Source organism: Macrotis lagotis, chromosome 1 (genome assembly GCF_037893015.1).
Source record: "Macrotis lagotis isolate mMagLag1 chromosome 1, bilby.v1.9.chrom.fasta, whole genome shotgun sequence".
Lineage (NCBI taxonomy): Eukaryota > Metazoa > Chordata > Mammalia > Peramelemorphia > Peramelidae > Macrotis > Macrotis lagotis.
Window position 1 is genome coordinate 108,333,410 of NC_133658.1, and position 20,631 is coordinate 108,354,040.

General features: G+C 34.7%; 1 protein-coding gene, 1 long non-coding RNA gene and 1 pseudogene across 6 annotated transcripts in view; 2 read left to right on the plus strand and 1 right to left on the minus strand.

Moving 5' to 3' along the window:
- The window catches only part of ASB3 (ankyrin repeat and SOCS box containing 3), a 131,003-nt gene that overhangs the window by 91,794 nt on the left and 18,578 nt on the right, over positions 1-20,631 (minus strand). For 2 of the 5 annotated variants that reach the window (XM_074206067.1, XM_074206070.1), the window contains exon 2: positions 7,273-7,482. In XM_074206067.1, coding sequence (XP_074062168.1) covers positions 7,273-7,468 — 196 coding nt within the window. In that variant the 5' untranslated portion in view covers positions 7,469-7,482. Of the gene's footprint in view, positions 1-7,272; positions 7,483-12,137; positions 12,787-20,522; positions 20,608-20,631 lie in introns of those variants that run through there. The other 3 variants (XM_074206084.1, XM_074206094.1, XM_074206076.1) reach the window with 3 other exon arrangements.
- Positions 12-303, plus strand: LOC141501808 (small ribosomal subunit protein eS21 pseudogene; annotated as a pseudogene).
- Positions 11,482-12,588, plus strand: LOC141501813 (uncharacterized). The gene is made up of 3 exons (XR_012472313.1): positions 11,482-11,732; positions 11,818-11,866; positions 12,223-12,588. It is a non-coding gene; the product is annotated as an uncharacterized LOC141501813 (long non-coding RNA).

The window sequence follows — 20,631 nt, forward strand, 5'->3', positions numbered from 1 at the left end:
CAGCTTCCAACATGCAGAACAATGCCATCGAGTTCGTGGATCTCTACATGCCACGGAAATGCTCTGCGAGCAACAGGATCATCGGGGCCAAGGACTACTTGTCCATCCAGATGAATATGGCCGAAGTTGACAAGGTCACCGGCATATTCAATGGCCAGTTTAAAACATATGCAATTTGAAGAGCAATTCGTAGAATGGGAGAATCTGATGACTCTACTTTCCGGCTAGCAAAAAATGATGGTATTGTTTCAAAGAACTTCTAATTGAAGAAATCTTGTGGAATGTTTTAATAAATCAGAAAAACAGCAAAAAAAAAAATAGAGCTATAACATAAAAGTAAAATGATGAACCAAAAGTACTCTATCCAGCTCAGGTTCCTAGGTCTGCTATTTATGTAGGCCTAAGAACCAGCTGACTTTAGGAATGAAATAAAGAAAATAACCATAAGTACTTATTACTTAATTTGCTTTGCTTTCATTCTCATACCAACCCTGAGAAGTAGATTCTATTTTTATTCCCATTTTTCAATAGATGGAACTGAGACAAATAGAGGTGACTTGCACTTAACCTTTCAAGTTCTGAGGTTAAATTTGAATTCTTTCTTGATTCCAGCACCCAGATTCTATCCACTGTGCCACCTAAATGCTTCCAGAGAAGACAAATGCAATAATTTCATTCAATGCTACAAACATCTATTGAACCATTATGCACAAGAAACCCTGTATTAAAAACTGGAGATTCAAAAATGAAAAATAATCATTTCTTTCCCAAAGGAACTTAAAATGTAACATGGGGAATTTGTCATATTATAGAAATGGATATACCACAAAGCACTGACTATAGAATATGAGGGAGCACTTTGAATCTTTCCAAGGACTATAGAAATTCTAAAAGGGAATGTTCACTTTCAGTTGGGACACCACAGAAATTATATGTTTCATTGACTAATTAATGCCTAATAGGCAATTATAACATCTGTCACAAGTTACATAAGGGAAAGCTTAGGACATTCATTCAAGAATCTACTTTTAGTATTCCTATAAAAAATCTATTTCACATTGGAGCTAAACTTAAATTTAAGGATGCTTTGCTGTGTGAAATTCTTCTTTTTTTTATTTTAGTTTTTGCAAGGCAATGGGGTTAAGTGGTTTGCCCAAGGCCACACAGCTAGGTACTTACTAAGTGTCTGAGGCTGCATTTGGACTCAGGTACTCCTGACTCCAAGGCCAGTGCTCTATCCACTGCACCACCTAGCTGCCCTGTGAAATTATTCTTTACACAGAATGTATAAGATCATCAATAATACCAAGTGAAGTACATGTAAGGTACAATAGTAAACTCCCATTTGGGATATGTTTCCCTGTTTTCCATTAATTCTAGCAGCTTCTTGGCTTGTCCTTCAAAATCTTTCTTAACTACAGTCATATAAGTCTCAACTAAATGTACAAAGAAATGGCTTTAAAAATTATGCTGTATGAATGAATTGAGCAAGTAAACAGAGATAAAGATTATTCCTGCCCCCTCAACCCCACCATAGCAAAAAAAGAACAAAAGGTTGAGAGGAGTCAAAGAAAAGGTGGGAAAACTTTGAAAGTGACATGATGAATTTATCATATACTTAAAAAAAGGCAAACTCTTTACAACAGACATGCAATTTCATTTGCAAACCTCTCCTATGCATATTATATACAGAAACTCATTTTATTTGGGATTAAGTTCAAAGTTTAAAAAAAATTTTAAATGTAAATAAACATACACACACAACACACACAAGCATAATGACATGAAATAAATTGTAAGCCTTTCCTTCCTCTCTTGAGGTGAACTACAAGTCTAAAATATTACATTATCTGTCTCTGATAATCACTGTATCAGATGTTACAGAGCTTATAGGTTTCTTGAGGGTTTTTTAAGTGAATGAGTAGCTGAGGAGAGAAATGAAATGTATTCTAAAACTTTTTAAACTAACTTTTTTGATGTAAATGTTAAATTCAGCAGACAGAAGGAAGTAAGTTTAACAATTACAGGGAGCACTATAAGCAAAAGCACTCAAGCTAAAGAGTCTGGTGCATGTTAGGGGGCAAAATAGGGAGTGTAAAGCATAAATATATTTACTTTTTAAGATTAGAGAAAGGGGGACCTTCAACAAAGGGAATTGCAAGATTATAAGCAAACTGTCCAGCTATCACATGCCTACTCCATCCAATGAAAACCTAAATTTTGCCCCAGACCAAATAATGATAGAGAAATCAAATGACAGCATATACTAAATGATTTCTTCCATCTCAGAACTGCACACAAAGTCAACAGGAACTCCTAGGCATTGGAAAAGTATGCTCCAGTCTAAACCAGTATACACTTAGGCATGCCTAGTCTCTCACTTGACCAGGGTTCTGGGTCTCAAAACAACAAAATTGAAGAGTTCCCTTAAGAATGAACCAAGGTTGGCAAAGAATTGTAAACTGAGTGAATGTCCATCAATTGAGGAACTGCTGAACAAACTGTGGTATATGTACATTATAGAACACTACTGTTCTATTAGAAACCAGGAGGATAGGAATTCAGAGAAGCCTTGAAGATTTGCAGGAACTGAAGCTGCTGAGTGAGATGAACAGAACCAGATCATTGTATACCATAAGAGCAACACGGGGCTGATGATCAACCTCAATGGACTTGCTCATTCCACCAATGCAATAATCAGGGACAATTTTAGAGTACCTGAGACATAGAATACCCATCTGTATCCAGAGAAAGAACTGTGGAGCTTAAACAAAGACCAAAGTCTATTACCTTCAGTTTAAAAAAAAAAAAAAAAAGTCTTGCCAGACCCCTTGAGGGGATGGCTAGGTGGTGCAGTGGATAGAGCACTGGCCCTGGAGTCAGGAGTACCTGAGTATAACTCCAACCTCAGACACATAATAATTACCTAGCCTTGGGCAAACCACTTAACCCCACTGCCTTGCAAAAAAAAAAAAATTTAAAAAGTGTCTTATATTCTACATATTTTTAATGTCTCTAATATTTCACTTTTCTCCTCGAGGACATGATTTCTCTCCCAACACATTCAATTTCAATCAATGTTAGCATGGAAACAATGTAAAGTATATCAGACTGCCTTCGGGGGGGAAGGGAAGGGGGAATTATAAAATTCAAAACCTTACAAAAAATGATAGGTAGAAACTATTATTGTATATAATTGGAAAACAAAATATTAATAAAAAGGACTTCAGGAAAAAAAGAATAAACTAGGGGAGTCAGAAACCCCAGAATGAGGCCTTGGAAGGTCAGGAAAACAACAGCAACTTTTAAGTTAAGGCAGTGCTCAAACCAGAACAGCCCCATGGGGGAGGCTCTCAATTTCCTAATCTTAAGTCCTGAGACATTACAGAGGGCCCTGAAGATCCAAATCTCAAAGACCACAAGGGAATCTGGACCAACTGTAGGGCAAGGCCCAATTATCCTACCTGAAAGAACTTCAGGACGCTGGTACAATGCCTCAATTAAGGAACTAAGGTGAGTAAAATAAACACCCATTTTTTAAAAAAAGTTGTTTAGCCATTTTTCAGTTGTGTTCCACTCTTCATAATGTCTTTTAGGGTTTTACCAGCAAAAATATATCAGAGGTTTGCCATTACTTTCTTCAAGTGAGGAAACTAAAACAGAGTCAGACTTGTCCCAAGTCACACAGATACTAAGCATCTGAGGTCAGCTTTGACCTCAGGAAGAGGAATCTTCCTGTCTCTAGGTCTAGACCTCTATCCACTACACGAAAATTGCAGACCTAACGCTTAACAAATCTAAGTGGAAAGTCAAAAGAAAAAATAGTTGTAGTCTGCATTCAGACTCCATAGTTTTTTCTCTGGACAATTCTATTTTAGAATTGTCTTTGTTCACTGAACTGCTGAGAAGAGCTAAGTCTATCATAGTTGATTATCACACAATGTTGCTATTAATGTGCATAAGGTTCTCTTGGTTCTGCTCACTTCATTCATCATCAGGTAAACATTTCATTTCAAGAAGTCACAAATAAAAATTGTCCAGATATATAAGCCAGAGGACAAAGCAAAAATACAAACTACTTGCTACCTCCTGAAAGAAACCTTAAAAGGAAAAGTCCCAGAATATTATGCCCAAAACTCAAGAGCTATATAGCAAAGTTACAAATATACAAAAAGGAGTTCAAGTACCAAGGAACCACAGTCAAGTTCATATAATACCTGGCATCTTCTACCATAATAAGAGACCTTGTATCACAATATTCCAAAAGGCAAAATATATAGGTTTATAAGAAAAAATAATGTTGGGAGAGCAAGGCATAACCTTTAAAATAAAGGAAGTCTTCCAAACATTTCTAATGAAAAGACCATAGCTAAACAGAAATTTTGAAATACAAACACAGAAGTATAAAGGAAACTAATAAGGTAATTCATTTGAACAACTATATAGAGGTCTTGAAATGATATAGTTCAAGGAGAAAAGAATCAAGTGCCCCCTTAAAAATTTAGTATCTTTAGAGGGTACTAAAAGAGTGAAAAACAAAGGTCTTAGGCTATTTATTGTTTTCTAAAGTTTTAAAGAGTGAAAAACAGAAGAAAGGAATACTCTAATGTAGAAAGGAATTCATCAAACTCATCAAGGAAATAAAGCAGGTATAGGGAAGAGATAATATTAATAAACCAATAATACTAATAAATAAAAATTTTAAGATAATTAAAAATATTAATAAATAAAAAAGATAATTAATAAATAGGTAAGAGGGAATAGTCTCAAGAAAAACAAAACTCCTACTCTTCAATGGGAAATTAAATGGAGAGGAAAATCTAAGAGTGCCTTAGATTACTTCTTAGACAGGGAACAGCTGAACAAATAGTGATATAAATATAATGAAATATATGTTGCACTGTAAAAAAATGACAAAACAATTTCAGAGAATCCTAGATAGTATGAACTAATGCAGAATAGTAATTTATACAAGCACAATAACATTGTAAAGAAAAACAACTTTGAAAAACAAGAAATCTAATGAATGAAATGACTGACTAGGTCTCCAGGGGATTTATAGTGAAGTAAATTATTGCCTTACCAAAAGATAATAGACACAAGGTACATAGAAATACATTTCTGGACATTGTCACCAAGTAGGTTAGCTTTGTTTGATTCTGGTTATTGATTACAGAAAATTTTTTCTTCCAGTTTTTTTAGTATCTATTTTTTCAATTACATGTAAAAGTAGTTTTCAATATTCATCTTTTTTTGTAAGCTTTGGAGTTCCACATTTTTCTACCTCATTCCTTCCTCTCCTTACTCCCCTTGACATCTAGTAATCTGATATAGGTTATAAAAGCACAATCATGTTTAACATATTTTCATATTAGTCATTTTGCAAAAGAATTAGCAATAGGGATATCAAAAAAAAGCATAAAATTAGAAAGAAGCTCAAATACAAATAGGTCAGTTTTGAAAGTTAACATGAGAATTTATTATTTCCTTGTTTTAAAATGCACGCATTAAGAAATCAGATTCTGCAAAGGCAATTTACAGATGAGGAAGTCAAAGTGATCCATAGTCATATGAAAAATTGTTCTAAATCACTACTTTTATTAGAGAAATGCAAATTAAAGCAACTCTGAGATACCACCTCACACTTCTCACACTGGCCAATATGACCAGAAAGGACAATGATCAATCTTGGAAGGGATGTGGGAAATCTGGGACACTAATACATTGTTGGTGGAGCTGTGAACTCATCCAATTTTTCTGGAAAGTAATTTGGAATTATGCCCAAAGGGCAACAAAAATGTGCATACCTTTTGATCCAGCAATACCACTACTGGGTATATACCCTGAAGAGATGATGAAAAAGAGTAAATAAATCACCTGTACAAAAATATCCCTAGCAGTCCTGTTTGGGGTGGCAAAGAATTGGAAATTAAGTGAATGTCTTTCAATTGGGGAATGGTTTAACAAATGTGGTAGATGCATGTGAAGGAACACTATTGTTCTATTAGAAACCAGGAGTGATGGGAATTCAGGGAAGCCTGGAAGAATTTGCAAGAACTGATGCTGAGTGAGATGAACAGGACCAGAAGAACACTGTACACCCTAACAGCAACATGGGGGTGATGGTCAACCTTAAAGGACTTGCTCATTCCATCAGTGCAACAATCAAGCGCAATTTTGGGGCATCTGCAATGGAGAATACCATCTGTATCCAGTTTGAACAAAGACCAAAGATTTTACCTTTAATTTTTTAAAAACTGTCATCTTATTATACAATGTTGCTATCTCTTATACTTTATGGTTCTTCCTTAAGGGATATGATTTCTCTCTCATCACATTCAACTTAGATCAATGTATACCATGGAAACAATGTAAAGACTAACAGACTGCCTTCTGTGGAGGGGGGGGGGAGGGAAGCAAGATAAGGGGAAAAACTATAAAACTCAAAATAAATAAAATCTTTCCTTATAAAAAAGAAATCAGAGTCATAATTTCCTACAGAATTTTTTTTTATGAGCTGCTGTATATACAGAAATGCTTGAGGTTTTCTTAAATGAATAAGTCTTAATGTTTGAGGAAAAAAATGTGTCAACTGGTAAAAAACTGTCCATACACTGTACTATAAGAAAATATTTCCTGCTCCATAGAAGCAAAAGGTTAAATTGATTAACTTCAACTTCCTAAGATATGAGGGTGAAACAAAGCAATTCTATAGAACTGATAAGAACTTAGCTGTGATTAGCTACCACATTGCCAAGTTTATTATCTTCTAACTTATTCAACTACTCTTACTATTGACAATGAATATTTGTGTAATTATTTTATTAGCATATAGGCCAAATAAAAGAATATATGGTAATATAGTAAAGCCATAGTAATTAATGGGATTGCCCAAAATAAGGGAAATTGTAAAGCAAGATTGTATCAGTTAGATATTACAATGTCCTTTTTGTTTTGGAGAGGTAGAAATAAGTAAAACTAGGGACAACAAAAAATAAAATATCTGAATTCCTTTTGACATTTTACTTAGTTAAGATGTTGAAAAATAAGTTAAGGTATATCTGTGCATAAAGAATAATTCATTCCATGAATTTCTTTTCCCAATACCATATTACTGCTTAAAGATCAATGGATCTCACCAATCTTCAAATGATCTGTTAGTGATTTTTTATATAGAAGTAAAAGAAAACATTCCTGGGAATAGGTGACAGTGAACTATAAAAACCAAACAACTTGGTGAGTCAAATTATCTATACCTCAACTTGACTTTACCTGAACGAATTAACAGCCGTAAACATTCTACAGAATTGTGATAAGCTGCTTCATGAATTGGCATCCATCCCCTGTTGTCAGCAACATCAACACTACATCCTTTCTTGAGCAGTTTCCTTAGGGCTTTTACATTTCCTTCTCTAGCAGCAAGGCCAACAGCAGAACATGTATCTGAGTAAGCCTCTGTAAAATCCATTCCTTCAGATTGATCTAGAAGAAAGAAGGGGGGGGGGGATTCAGTTATCAATTGTTTAACAGGTCTATTTCATTAAGAACAACAAAGAATATACTTAGAAATTAATTTTGCTCAATGGACTAAACCAGCATTTCACACCTTATAAGCAGGAGAAAAGGAAAGGTAAAAAACTATCTACATTTAGATTAGAGCATGTGCTAAAGGTAGTTTTTAAAAATTTGTCCCTTAAGATAAGAGGTTTATTAGAATTATATTAAGACATTTTAGGGTTTTTTTTAATATTTTGTTTTAGTGAAGATTCATCTTTCTTTCCCTCTCACCTCAAGTCTCAAAGAACACAAGAAAACTAAAACTCATTCAAACATATATGATCAATCAAAACAAATTTTCACATTGATGACTCTACTACTCCCTCCTCCTTTTCTTTTTTCCCTTTCCTTTCTATATCCCCATTGAGTGAAACATATTTCTATACCCAACTGTATACGGGTATTCTTCCTTCTTTTGACTAGTTCTGATGAGAGCGGGATTCAAGTGTCAGTCATCCATCTCATTTCCTTGTTTGTATAAATGTCTTACTTGAGCAAACACTTTCATTACAAGACAATTTTTCCTAACTTTCCTTTGCGTTCCCCATCAATGTATTCCTCTTTGCCATTCTTTTTTTAAAGATTATGAAAAATAAAAGAACCACTCCCAGGCTTTGTCTAATTATACTTCCTCTATGAACCATGACACATGCATCATTTCCCCATGTTTGAATGTAAACAATTTGGTCTTTTTTAGTCCTTTTGTCTTTGTTCATTCATGCCTACTTTTTCATGTTTCTCAACTTTTTTTCATCAGGAAAGTTTGGATACCCTTTATTTCATTTAAAGTCTATTTTATTCTTGTAACAATATGCTCAATTTTACTGGTTAAGTTATTCTTAGCTGTAAAACCATAGATTTTGCCTTCTGGAATATTGTATTCCAAGTTCTCCACTCACCTACAATGAGAGATGTCAAATCATGTAGGATCCTCACTATGACTCTTTGCTACTTGGATTCTTTCCTTCTGGATGCTTCTTTCTGGGTGCTTGCAGATTATTATTTTCTTTGGCCTAGAAGCACTGCATTATGTCTATGATGTTCCTGCCAGCTTTTGAGGGTTGCTCTCAAGAAGGTAACTAATAGATTCTATTTAGATTTTTGCCCTCTAGTTCTAAGGAGATCTGAGTAAATATCTTTTAAGATTTTTGAAATATAATATCTAGGGTTTTTTCTTTAATCATGGCATTCAAATAGTGAGATTATTATTTTTCTCCTTTATCTGGTTATCAGATCATTTGTTCGTGTTATGCAATACCTTATATTTATTTTTTTCCAGCATTTTGACTTTGCTTTAATGTTTCTTATTGCCTCATGAAGTCATTGGGTTCAATTTAGTCCATTCAAATTTTCAGGCAAGGTTTTTGTACATCTGAAGCCAAACTGTAAATTCCATTCACAATTCTTTCTTCCATAAATCTCAATCTTTTCCAAATTTTTCAACTATTCTCATTTATAAAACAGCTTTTAATTATTTCCTTAATTCTTGTTTCATTTATACCAGGAATTTTAATTGACTTTGTGCCTCAGCTTTTGTTTCTCTCTGAAGCATTGCTATAAGATATTTTTGAGTCATTCCCCTTGGGCTTATGTCTTGAGCATCCCTGCCACCTTAAGAATTTCTTATGGTAGGTTCTCTTTTTTTTATATATGCCTATTCTTTCCATTTATTTCATCAATTCAGAGTTTATATTAGCATAGGGCTCTGCCACACTTCTAAAGGGATGGAATGGGCTGATCTTCTTGCTGCTTTCTTGGGGTGCTGTGTCATTCCTGGATCTCAGGGATAGCTGGGGACCTGCAAACTTTCAGTGCTCCCAAAGTGTGGATCCAAAGATCCAGAGCAAAGTCTAAATTCTGCACTGACCCCTGCCCCTGACACCCCAGTTCTGGGATCTCGCATTCTGAGTTTGAGTCTGAGCAAAAGTAAACTGCATATCCCAAAGACTGGCTGTAGTTCCATAATTATAGGCTTTCCCTTGGTCAGGAATTACTAACTTGGTGAAGCCTCTGCAGGCCAGGTTAATGCTGAAAGTAAGAGTACTTTACCTGTGGGGTCTAAGTCACAACACTGCTATAGGATTCTAAACCTTCTCATTTTTCCTCTATGCAGCCCAGGGCCTTCTTAATCAAGAATACCACTCTCCTACATAGGTAGGTCCCCTTTTTAATTGAACATGGCAACAAATTCATATGTGTCCCACTGAAGAGCTTTGGTTTGGATTTAGAGAAATTTCAGTATAAGTTTCAGATCTTTTCTTGTCCAGATGCACAGCCTCTCCCTGGACACCAAATCAACCTTTCCCCAATATCTCCAAAATTCCCTTTAGGTATCTCTAAACTAAGTTGAGTCACTGGGATCTTTTGCATATTCCCCATCAGAATTGCTTTATGCATTTTCTAACTGTTTGGAAGAATTTTAGAAGTTCACTGTATAATATCCTCCTTCTTTGCCATGATGTCTCCATCTCTTAAGACATTTATTTTAAAATACTGTACTTTGGTGAATATGCAATTTAATTAATGATTGTATCCACCCCAAAAACAACACATATCACTTGTATCGTCTTTCAGTTCAATAAATGTTTGTTAGGATGCTGGAGATACAAAGAAAAAAAAAATCAAAAGTTCTTTCCCTCATGGGAAAAACAATAAGCAGATAGATATGTAAACAATATATGCAAATACACACAAAGAGAATAAAAATTTAACATAGCTCTGTGACCTCATCAATCTGCAATGATGATATCCTAATCCATCTTTCCATCCTTCCTGAACAACATTTGTCCAGGTTTTCTCTTAAGTTCTCCCCAAGTGATACATTCCTTGTAGTAGAAGCTCCCTTGATTTTTCTTGTCATCAAAAGAATAACAGTAGAGTATCTGGGCTGTCCATCAACAGGTGCCATTAGCACATGACCAGGCTATCTTCTTTTTCAGTCAGTCAATAAACATCTATTAAGTATCTACTATGTTACCAGGCATTGTACTAAGTGCTAGAGATATCAAAAGAAAAAAAAGACAGTTCTTGTTCTCATGGAGCTTACAGTCTAATAAGGGAGATAAAATGCAAACAACTATTTGCAAATGAGACACATACAGGATAAATTGGAAATAATCAACAGAGCAAATGAACTAGAATTTTCTATTACATATTTCCCTTTTCTACTATTCTTCAAGGTTTTTTACTGGTTCTATGTTGCAGCCTGCTCATAGCCAACACATACCTCTTTATTACCCTCCTTGTGATACTATTTTGAATTCTTTGAAGATTACTATTTTCCATGTCTTTGAACAAAATAACAATAATAGCAATATGCTGGTGTTATAAATGTGGTCCTTTGCTTTTTAGGGGGAGAAAAAAGAAAGACTCATTATAAGAGCTCTACAATTCCTTAAATTTTCCTGTATATTGTCCCAACTCGCTATTTGTCTGTTTACATTGTCTGTTACACACACAAACACACATACACACACACACACACACTCTACAGTATGGTTGCCCATCCAACTGTATTTTATAATCTAGGCTAGGGTAGTTAGGTGACACAGAGGATTGGGTGCTGGTCTTGGAGTTAGGAGTCAGGAGTTCAAATTCAGTCTCAGACACTTGGTAATTACTGTGTGACCCCGGGCAGGTCACTTAACCCAGATTGCCTCGCACCCAGGACTATCTCCAGTTTTCCTAATTCAAGATGACTCTGAAGAAGAAAGTGAGGTTGTTAACTTAGCACAGACCCCCTCACTAAAATCCAATTCATGTGTTTGCACTGGTATCATCTCTCTGATGTCATGGTCTTCTACAAGAACGAAGGACAAACATCGTCGTCATCATCATCATCATAATAATCTACATCATCATCATCATCATCATCATCATAATCTAGGCAACAGCCAATCTTCATTTATTCAGTCTTTCCTTTAAGGCTAGGCTAAAAGCTTTTGAATGGTTTTGATTTGTTTGATTGTTTTGAATGGCTATAGATTTCTTCCAGGAGACTCTGCAATGGCACAATACAACTAGCACCATGTCACCTGCAGGAAGTACCATCTAAAATACTATACCATGTATGACATAAACTTTGCACTAGCTTTCTATCATAGAAGAGAATTCCTATAACAAATACTCACCTCTACATTTCATGCTTTTTCTAATGTCACAGGATTATGAGTAAGGTACTCTCTACTGCCATATCTTTCAAGGAATCTTAAATGTTTTCCAAGTATAAATACTAAAACAAATATATTTTATAATCAACAGAAAATACAGCGGGATCTTATACTCTCTCTACTCTTCAATCATTTGTATGGTAAGGATGTGATTTATTGTGGACTATCACTTCTAAAATTCAGTCTTTTCCCTTCTAATATTCTCATGAAAGATGTTCTTGACTCATACATATATGGAATTCACATAAAAAATTTACATAAATGAAGAAGGAAGCATATAATTTAGTAGTTTACACTCTCATCATTGTCTTATCTTGGAATTAATATTATCCAAACTGTTTTACATGCCTTTGGTATATTTCCTCCCCTCCCCCAGAAAAACCTAGTAGAACAATCCTTCAGTAACCTCACAGTGACATCTTCTTTAACACAAATGGATCTCCAATATACTTCTTTGAACCAAGTTTTTCCCCCATCTTTTTTTTCTTCCCTTCAGTGCATGTCCTATGTCTTCTGGAACAGTGAAGAGAGTTCAAATGTGAGTTCAAGCACCTTTGAGAAAAATGTGATGGCAATCTTCACCATACAAAGTAAACCCAAAGTAACATCAGAGGAGAACTGAAACTGGAGGAATCAGAAAAGGTCTCTCTGAAAGAGATAGAACCTTAGCTGAGACTCCTACAAAGCATAAGATTCCAAGAGACAATTCCAAGCAATTCCAAGGGAATTCCAGGTATAGAGAAGGCCTAGACCAAAGCATGGAAATAAGAAATGGACTGCCCAGACTGTGAACAGAAAGTGGGACTAGTTGGATGTTTTATAAAATATACATCCTCTGTAATTCTTGAATAAAAACAGTGAAGAAACCATTGTCGTCGTCTTCTTCTTCTTCGTCTTCTTCTTCTTCTTCTTCTTCGTCTTCTTCTTCTTCTCTAGGAATAGTCTTTACCACTATCTACCTAATATTTCTATTCCTACTCTCATCGATGGAGACTTCTACTTTCTGCCTATCAATCAGATGGCCAAACTGTTAATTCCAGGTTCAATTCCTATTATGTATATGTATATGCATATATATATTTATATATATATACACATGTATAAAATAATACATATATATGTTTCTATTTAGCTTATTTTTCAGTGATACTCATTCATAGAAAACTGCTGTAACTGAATTAGGAATAAGAACAAAGGAAAGACAGCATTTAGTGAATACAGTAATTATTCATAACTTCTTTGCCCTTCAGCCTCTAACCTTTTTTCAAGAAACAGATCAACATTCAAGTGTTACATTTTTAAGTGAATAGTTCCTTTAATTATATACATTAGATCCATCAAAGTATAATAAAATATAGCAAACTTAAAATCTTCTGTAAAGAGACCCACAATACAAATAAGCTTCTCCTCTGTAAATCCATGCAAAATTATCAGTAATATTTAAGGCAGCCTCATGTAAAAGGAGGAGGGTTATAGATTAATGGAACATCTGAGCTAAATCATGACTCTGACCTTTGTCAGCTATGAGACTTGGTCAAATCATTTGATTCTCAACTTTCTTATCAATAAATTTACAATAGTATAACTTAGCCTACCTCCTTCAATAAGTTGTTGTATGAATCATATTAGATAACAAAGCAAAAATGTTTTGAAAACTACAAAGTAACAAAATACAACATTCATCTATGTTAATAAAGAGTATTTCTTTCCATAATATTACATATAGTATCTATCTGTAACAGAGAAATAACCAGAAGTCTTTCCAAAATGAATAAAGAAAGAATTTAAATTAAACCACTATTATTAGATATAATTCTAGAAACATTAGCTATAACAACAATACAAGAAAAAGATACTAAGGGGCGGCTAGGTGGTGCAGTGGATAGAGCACCAGCCCTAGAGTCAGGAGTACCCAAGTTCAAATCTGACCTCAGACACTTATTAATAACTGCCTAACTGTGTGGCCCTGGGCAAGCCACTTAACCCCATTTGTCTTGAAAAAAACTAAAAAAAAAAGATACTAAGAGGATAGGCATAGACAATAAGAAAGCAGTTATCTATATCTGCTGATGATAATTTTGGTTTAGAGAAATCCAGAGATTCAATTAAAAAAATTCAAATTTATATTAACTTCAATACTGTAGTAAGTTATGAATGAATTCACAAATCATTAACTTTCTTGCATTACTAACCAAAAAAATCAAAAAAAGAAATTCCATTCAAAATAACTATAAACTGCACAAAGTAATTGAGAGATAACCAAATCATACTCAAGTCTTCTATAACAACTACTGCAAAGAACTCTTAACAAAAATGAAGGCATAATTAAATAAATAAATGTCTTGCCTTGATCAGGATTGGGTCACACTGTTATAATAAAGATGCTATTACCCAAATTAATTTACACACAAAACAAATGATCAAAGGATTATTTTAGGGGCGGCTAGATGGCATAGTGGATAAAGCACCAGCCTTGGAGTCAGGAGTACCTGGGTTCAAATCTGGTCTCAGACACTTAATAATTACCTGTGTGGCCTTGGGCAAGCCACTTAACCCCATTTGCCTTGCAAAAATCTTTAAAAACAAAAAAGGATTATTTTATAGAATAAGATAAAAAATGATAACAAATACACCTATAGGACTAAAAGTCGAGAATATCAAAAGAGATCATGGGGGAGGTCCTACCATTTCTAGTCTTCAAACTTTATTTCAGAGCAGTTGTCATCAAAACTATTCAATATTAGTTAAAAATAGTTTTGTTGATCATAACATATATGTAAGCAAGAATCAGAAGCAACTGAAGCAGCTGTTTTGAGGATAAGAATTCCCCATTTGGCCAGAACTGTTCAGAAAATTAGAATGCCATCTATCAAAAAAATTAGGTTTAGACAGACATCTTACACCATAATAGGTTCCAAATGTACATATGGACTAAATATAAAAGGCCCATCAGAAGAACCTAGGGGAAAAAATTGGAATGTCTTGTATAATAACAAAACACTCTGAGGGAGAGATAAAGTGACAAGTTAATAAGTGATATGTTAGGCAGGTCAAATCACCACCACCTCCCCTCAGTCCCTAATGGAGAGAGCCTGAGACCCTGAACCCAAGACCCTGGGGTTCTACTAGCAATTCTTCCAGCTTGGGGCCCACAGTCATTAATGATGGGAAAAATGGGCTCACTGACACCAACACTAAGACAATAGAGGCAAGTAAGCCCAAGAATTCTGGATGCGACAGACTCCTCAAACTACCTATCATGTTTCCAGTCAAGTCCCTGAAACCATCATCCTGAGAAACAACTCTTGTGAAGGAGGGAACCAGTCATCCCTACAATCACAACCTCCTAGTAAATAGACAGGTAAATTTAGATGAGGTTGCAAGGTGCCCTGAGGCACCATGTGCCAGCAAGTCAAATCAGCACCATCATCTCCCATTCAGTGGAGACAACTGAGGATCCTATATCAAAGATCCCTGGAAATAAAAGCACCCCATCTATTCCCCAGTCAGTGGCCTAGTTTCTAAATCAGATCTTATAGCCCTCACTGGAGGGATCAATGCCTGTGGAAAAGGAGTCACTCTTCCTCATTTCTAACCATACTAACTGCTGACTAACCACCACTTACAAGAGTCCTAGGAATGACAGCTCCCCTCCAGCCTAGTCCCTCCCCCATATCCATAACCTCAGGAAGCAAATTCCAGCTTAAGGTAAACCATGCAACTGCTGCTTCTTCAAGAGTTGTAGTCATAATTACTAAAGATCCAAAAAAGAAAGTTCTCATGCAAATCAATGGGGCTATTTGATGATTCAACATCAGAAAACATAATTTTATCAGGAAATTACATCAAATATTCATTACTATCTACTGTCTTGCTGCACCCTAAAAAGACCAGAGCACCTCAGCATCTAACTTACAGTTGAAACGTTCGATATGTGTTACATCCTCCATTAAAGTATAAATTTGAGTGCAGGGACCATGTGACTTTTCTATCAGTATCCCCAGTATTTTGCACTGTGCTTTGAACATAGTACATAAGAATTTACACGTAATAAAAATTTGCATAATAAATGCTTTTTTTTCCTGACCAGGATCAATTCTCTGCCTCAAATAATCACCTTACTCCAATCTATCCTCTAAATAGTTGCTAAAGTGATTTTCCAAAACTACAGTATGACCATATAAAACTTCCTCCTAATTCAAATTTCAATGGTTTTTTATTACTTCAAGGATCAAAAGTCAATTCAAGGGATTAAATGGGCTTTACACACAGTAAGCGCTTAATAAATGTTTTTTTTAAATTCACTCAAGGCTAATAGGAAAATCCTTAACCAAATAAGGTTCAGAAGTGAACATAAGATAATATAGGCAATTATAGTCACACAATGTAAAAAGTTTCTGCTAAAGTCAACCTAACTAGAAGAAAAAGGGAAATTGATGAAGGAGGAAATCTTCAAAGAAATTATCTCTGTTAAGGTACAAGATAAATAAAAAATTAACAAAATATAAAGAGTCAAAAGATAGGAATAAATAATATTCAAAGGAAAAATGCAAAGTATCAACAAATGTGAAATAATTCTCCAAATCACTAAAAAAAAGAGAGAAATACACATTAATGTCAGAGACTTTACTTCCTAGTAATTTGAAAGTTAGACAAATGACGGAAAATCTAAATATTAGAAGGTTTGAAGGAAGAACAGAAACATTAATGCACTATCAGTGGACATATAAATCGGTCAAACCATGCCAGGAAACAATTTGGAACTATATTCATCAAGTCATTGAACTTGTACATTCCCTTCCACCTGGCAAATCCATACTATGACAAATAAATGTCAAAAAATATAAGACAGAGGAAAAGTTCCCAGAAATACTAATATATCTCCACAGAGAAAAATGTCATGTACTCTGAATGTAGATTAAAGCTAACTTTTCTCATTTTCTTAACTTTTCTTGCTTTTTTGTGATCTACTTCGGTTTTTTTTGGCAACATGTCTAATGTGGACTTTAATCTTGCATGACTTCAAATGTAGAATTGATATTATATTGCTTGCCTTCTCAATGGATAGAGTAGAGGCAGGAAGAAGGGAGAGAATTTAGATCTCAAAAATTTTTTTAAATGATTGATACAAGTTTTTAATGCAATAGGGAATTATTTAAGGACATAAAAATGTAATTTTTAAATATGTAGAACAATGAAGTAATATTCTCCTGTGCAAAATAGTTCCTTCCCTTTTCACACCCCGACTTTTAAGATATGGGTTCTTTGTCTTTAAAAGGTGTCTGTAAGAAGAAACATCAAGTTGAAAGAGCTTTTCTAATTATTTCAGTAAAAGAAAACAGGTAGACAAGTAACCACTAGATTAATCTAAGGACTACTTAAAAACATTACGCATAATTGGTTCAAAATTTATAGAGATTTTTGAGAAAAGAAAATGGAGAAGGAAAGACAAGTAATCCTTTTAGAATCATTTAAAATCAAAAATAAAATCATAATTTTTAAAAAGGGTTTAAGTAAAGCTACAAATTTTAGACTTCCTGCAAAAGTAAGGGTTAAGCAGACTAATTTGATGGGATAGATTTGGCAATCTCTGAAAATGGCAGGGAAGGGGAATATAACTAATGTGGGAAAACAAATTATAAGTCATAGTGATTTTGTACAACATTATCTTAAAATCAAATGGCCAAAGTAAAAACCTTAAACTAAAAATTTCCCTAACTAGAGGTACAAACTAGCAAATCATAACATTTTTACTGAAACAAACATTGGGACAATCTTGAGCAAAGAAACATCAAAATCAAATATCTTGACTTAGAAAATGAAAGCAGGATACACAAGAAAACATTTCATTTGTAATGAAATGTTTGTAGGTCTATGGTTTTATACACACCATCACTGAAACTGTGAATTATAGCCTGAAGTATTCATTAGTTAAATGACTTGCCTTACTCACAAAGCTAGCATGTCAGAAGCAGAACTTGAATCCAGGTCTTTGAGACTCCAAGGCTTACTCTCTTTCCACTATACTATATGGTAAAAACAATCAGCTATTCCAACCAACAACATACATTTACTGATGGCTTACTGTGCCAAGCACTGGATTATAGGATCTTAGAAAAAAGAATTGGAAAAGATCTCCATCTAGTCTAACTCCCTCATTTTATATATGAAGAAACTAAAGGCAAGAAGGGGTAAGTGACTTGTCCATAGTTACATACATAAGTAAGACAGTCAGTGGTAGAACTAAAATTCAGATCCAGGTCTTCTGATTCCAAATCTTGAATTGTATCTGTCTTTAGTGCAAAAATAAGCCTAGTGTTAGACAACTTAATGCCAAATACTAATTATTAATTTTATTAATGTGAATGTTTATGTAATAGTTCATAATTCAAAGAACTGTCAGAAAGGATATAACATCTGACTTTCATTGCTTCCTGGGTACTTTAGAGCTGAGACAATATACAGAGATCATTTCTGCAATCTTGCCAGTCTTCAATTTCCCTCTCTGCACAATCTGATAATAATGCTAAGAGACTATGAAAAAAAGCTTTTGATATATTATTAAAAGAAATAAAGCTTCTCTATAGTGTGATACTCCACTCATTTCTGTTATAATTGTAAGTGGAATATTCCCAATAAAACCATTTCAGGGTCAATATTCCTAGTTAAGTCCTCTCAGGGTTAAGAAATATTTTAAAAAGAACAAACTATTATTTTTAAACTATTTCTAGAAGAAAGACCCTTGTATTCCCAACAGGTGGCTCACTCTCCTAATTTTTAGTAAGACTACTTTTACTGACTAGGATAGTAGACTTTTCCCATGAGAAAACCTTATAGTCCAAAGAAGTTCATAAGCCTCTTATTTGATGATAAGCCTATTTCTACTAGCTAGGAGGATAGTAGACTTTTCTTTGAGGACCTTACATACTCAGACATTATTTCAGCTAGATAGACACAGAAGGTCATTAAAAGTCTTTTTGATGTTCTCACCATCTGGATGGTGCGGTAATATTCTATAAAAACTTTTCATTCTTTTCTTTATTGCTGGGATAGATTTTCAGGAGTATAATGTAACTCTGAAGACTAATCAATGAGTTGACAAAGAGAGATGATAGGGGTGAGAGGAGAAGATTGAGTTAGGACATATAATCTTCCTTGATTGTCAATTCGGGGCAGCTCCTTGATCTTCACTACCTTTATGAGACGGAGTGTGCCCTTCTCTCGAGAAAAGCCAAAATAAACTTTTATCTTTTTTGCTCAGAGGAGTCTCTTGATATTTAAGTGGATTTTTATCCCACACACTTGCATTAAGTAATATTTCCAAGAACAAGATTCATATTCACCTGAACCTGGCTGCTTTCTGCAGTTTTCTTTCAAAAGTAAAAACCATAATGTTGGCTCTGATTTCTAAGAGGAGACATTAATTTGACAGATATTCTTTTCATACACACATCTTTGTGGGATTATTGTCAGCCTCCACAGATAATTACACTGTCTAGTGAGTAATTTAGAAAGTAGAAGGAATTATGCCTACAGTGAGTTCACTGGTTTTGTCAAGAGTTCTGAGGTTTAAGTATATTAGGCAAACACAGAGGCAAACAGGTGGCACAATGGATAGAGCACCAGCCCTGGATTCAGGAGGACCTGAGGTCAAATCTGACCTCAGACACTTATTAATAACTGCCTAGCTGTGTGACCTTGGGCAAGTCACTCAACCCCATTGTCTTAAATAAACGAAAATTATTTTAAAAAATATATTAGTCAAACAGTGTGATTTGAATCACATTTCTGGTGAAAGTAAAATCGATATTAAATTGTTTATGATGTTCTACTTCATAAAAAGGCAGCAAAACCACTCCTAATAGTATCAATTCATTTCACTAAAATATATGTGTTTTGTTTCAACCAGGAATTGTGAAAAATGTCAGTTACTGTCTGACCTTTAAGAAACTTACACATTAACAGTGAGTGAATATAAGTACACAATCAATGAAAAAAATGTAAAGAAAGGTCACCTAACAATAAAACCATAGTACAAATCAGTAATCATAAAAAACTATAGGCAAGAGTGGTGGACTAGTGGAAGAGATTAGGGATATAATATACAATACTAAATGACCATGGTAATATAGCATTTGACAGACCCAAAAATTCAAGCCTTTGGGACAAGAACTCACTATTTGAAAAAAAAGTGCTGGGAAAACTGGAAAACAGTACAGCTGGAACTATACAACACAAGACATCACACAAAACTATACCAATGTAAGGTAAAAATGAGTTTATATGGTTTAGACATAAAGGATACTATCATAAGCAAATTAAGAGATCATGAAGAGGCAACTAGGTGGTGTAGTGGATAAAGCACCGGCCTTGGAGTCAGGAGAACCTGGGTTCAAATCCGGCCTCAGACACTTAACAATTACCTAGCTGTGCGGCCTTGGGCAAACACCAAACCAAATCTAAAAAAAAGGGGGGGGGGGAGAACATGGAAAATTGTACTGTTGTGCAATCTATGCTAAAGTGAAGAATTTATGATGGAGCAAGAGATATGAGAGCATTATGAGAAGAAAAATGATCATTTTGATTACATTAAATTAAAAAGATTTTGGTAAACAAAAAACTGGGAGAAAATATTTCATAGCAAGTTTCTCTCATTAAAGGCCTCACTTCTCGATTATATTGTGAAATATTCCTTAATCAGTCAATGGTCAAAAAGTATGAACAGTTGATATCATTAAATAGGCATTTTAAGTTTTTGTAAAACATTCATACAAACACTTTAAAGTTGACACGCACTCAGGCATTACCCTTCCCATCTTACAAATGAGGGCAATGAGGTTCCCAGGGCCACACCGAGCTCCTCCCTGCACCAGGGTCCCCCTACCGCCAACGCGCAGGCGCACGC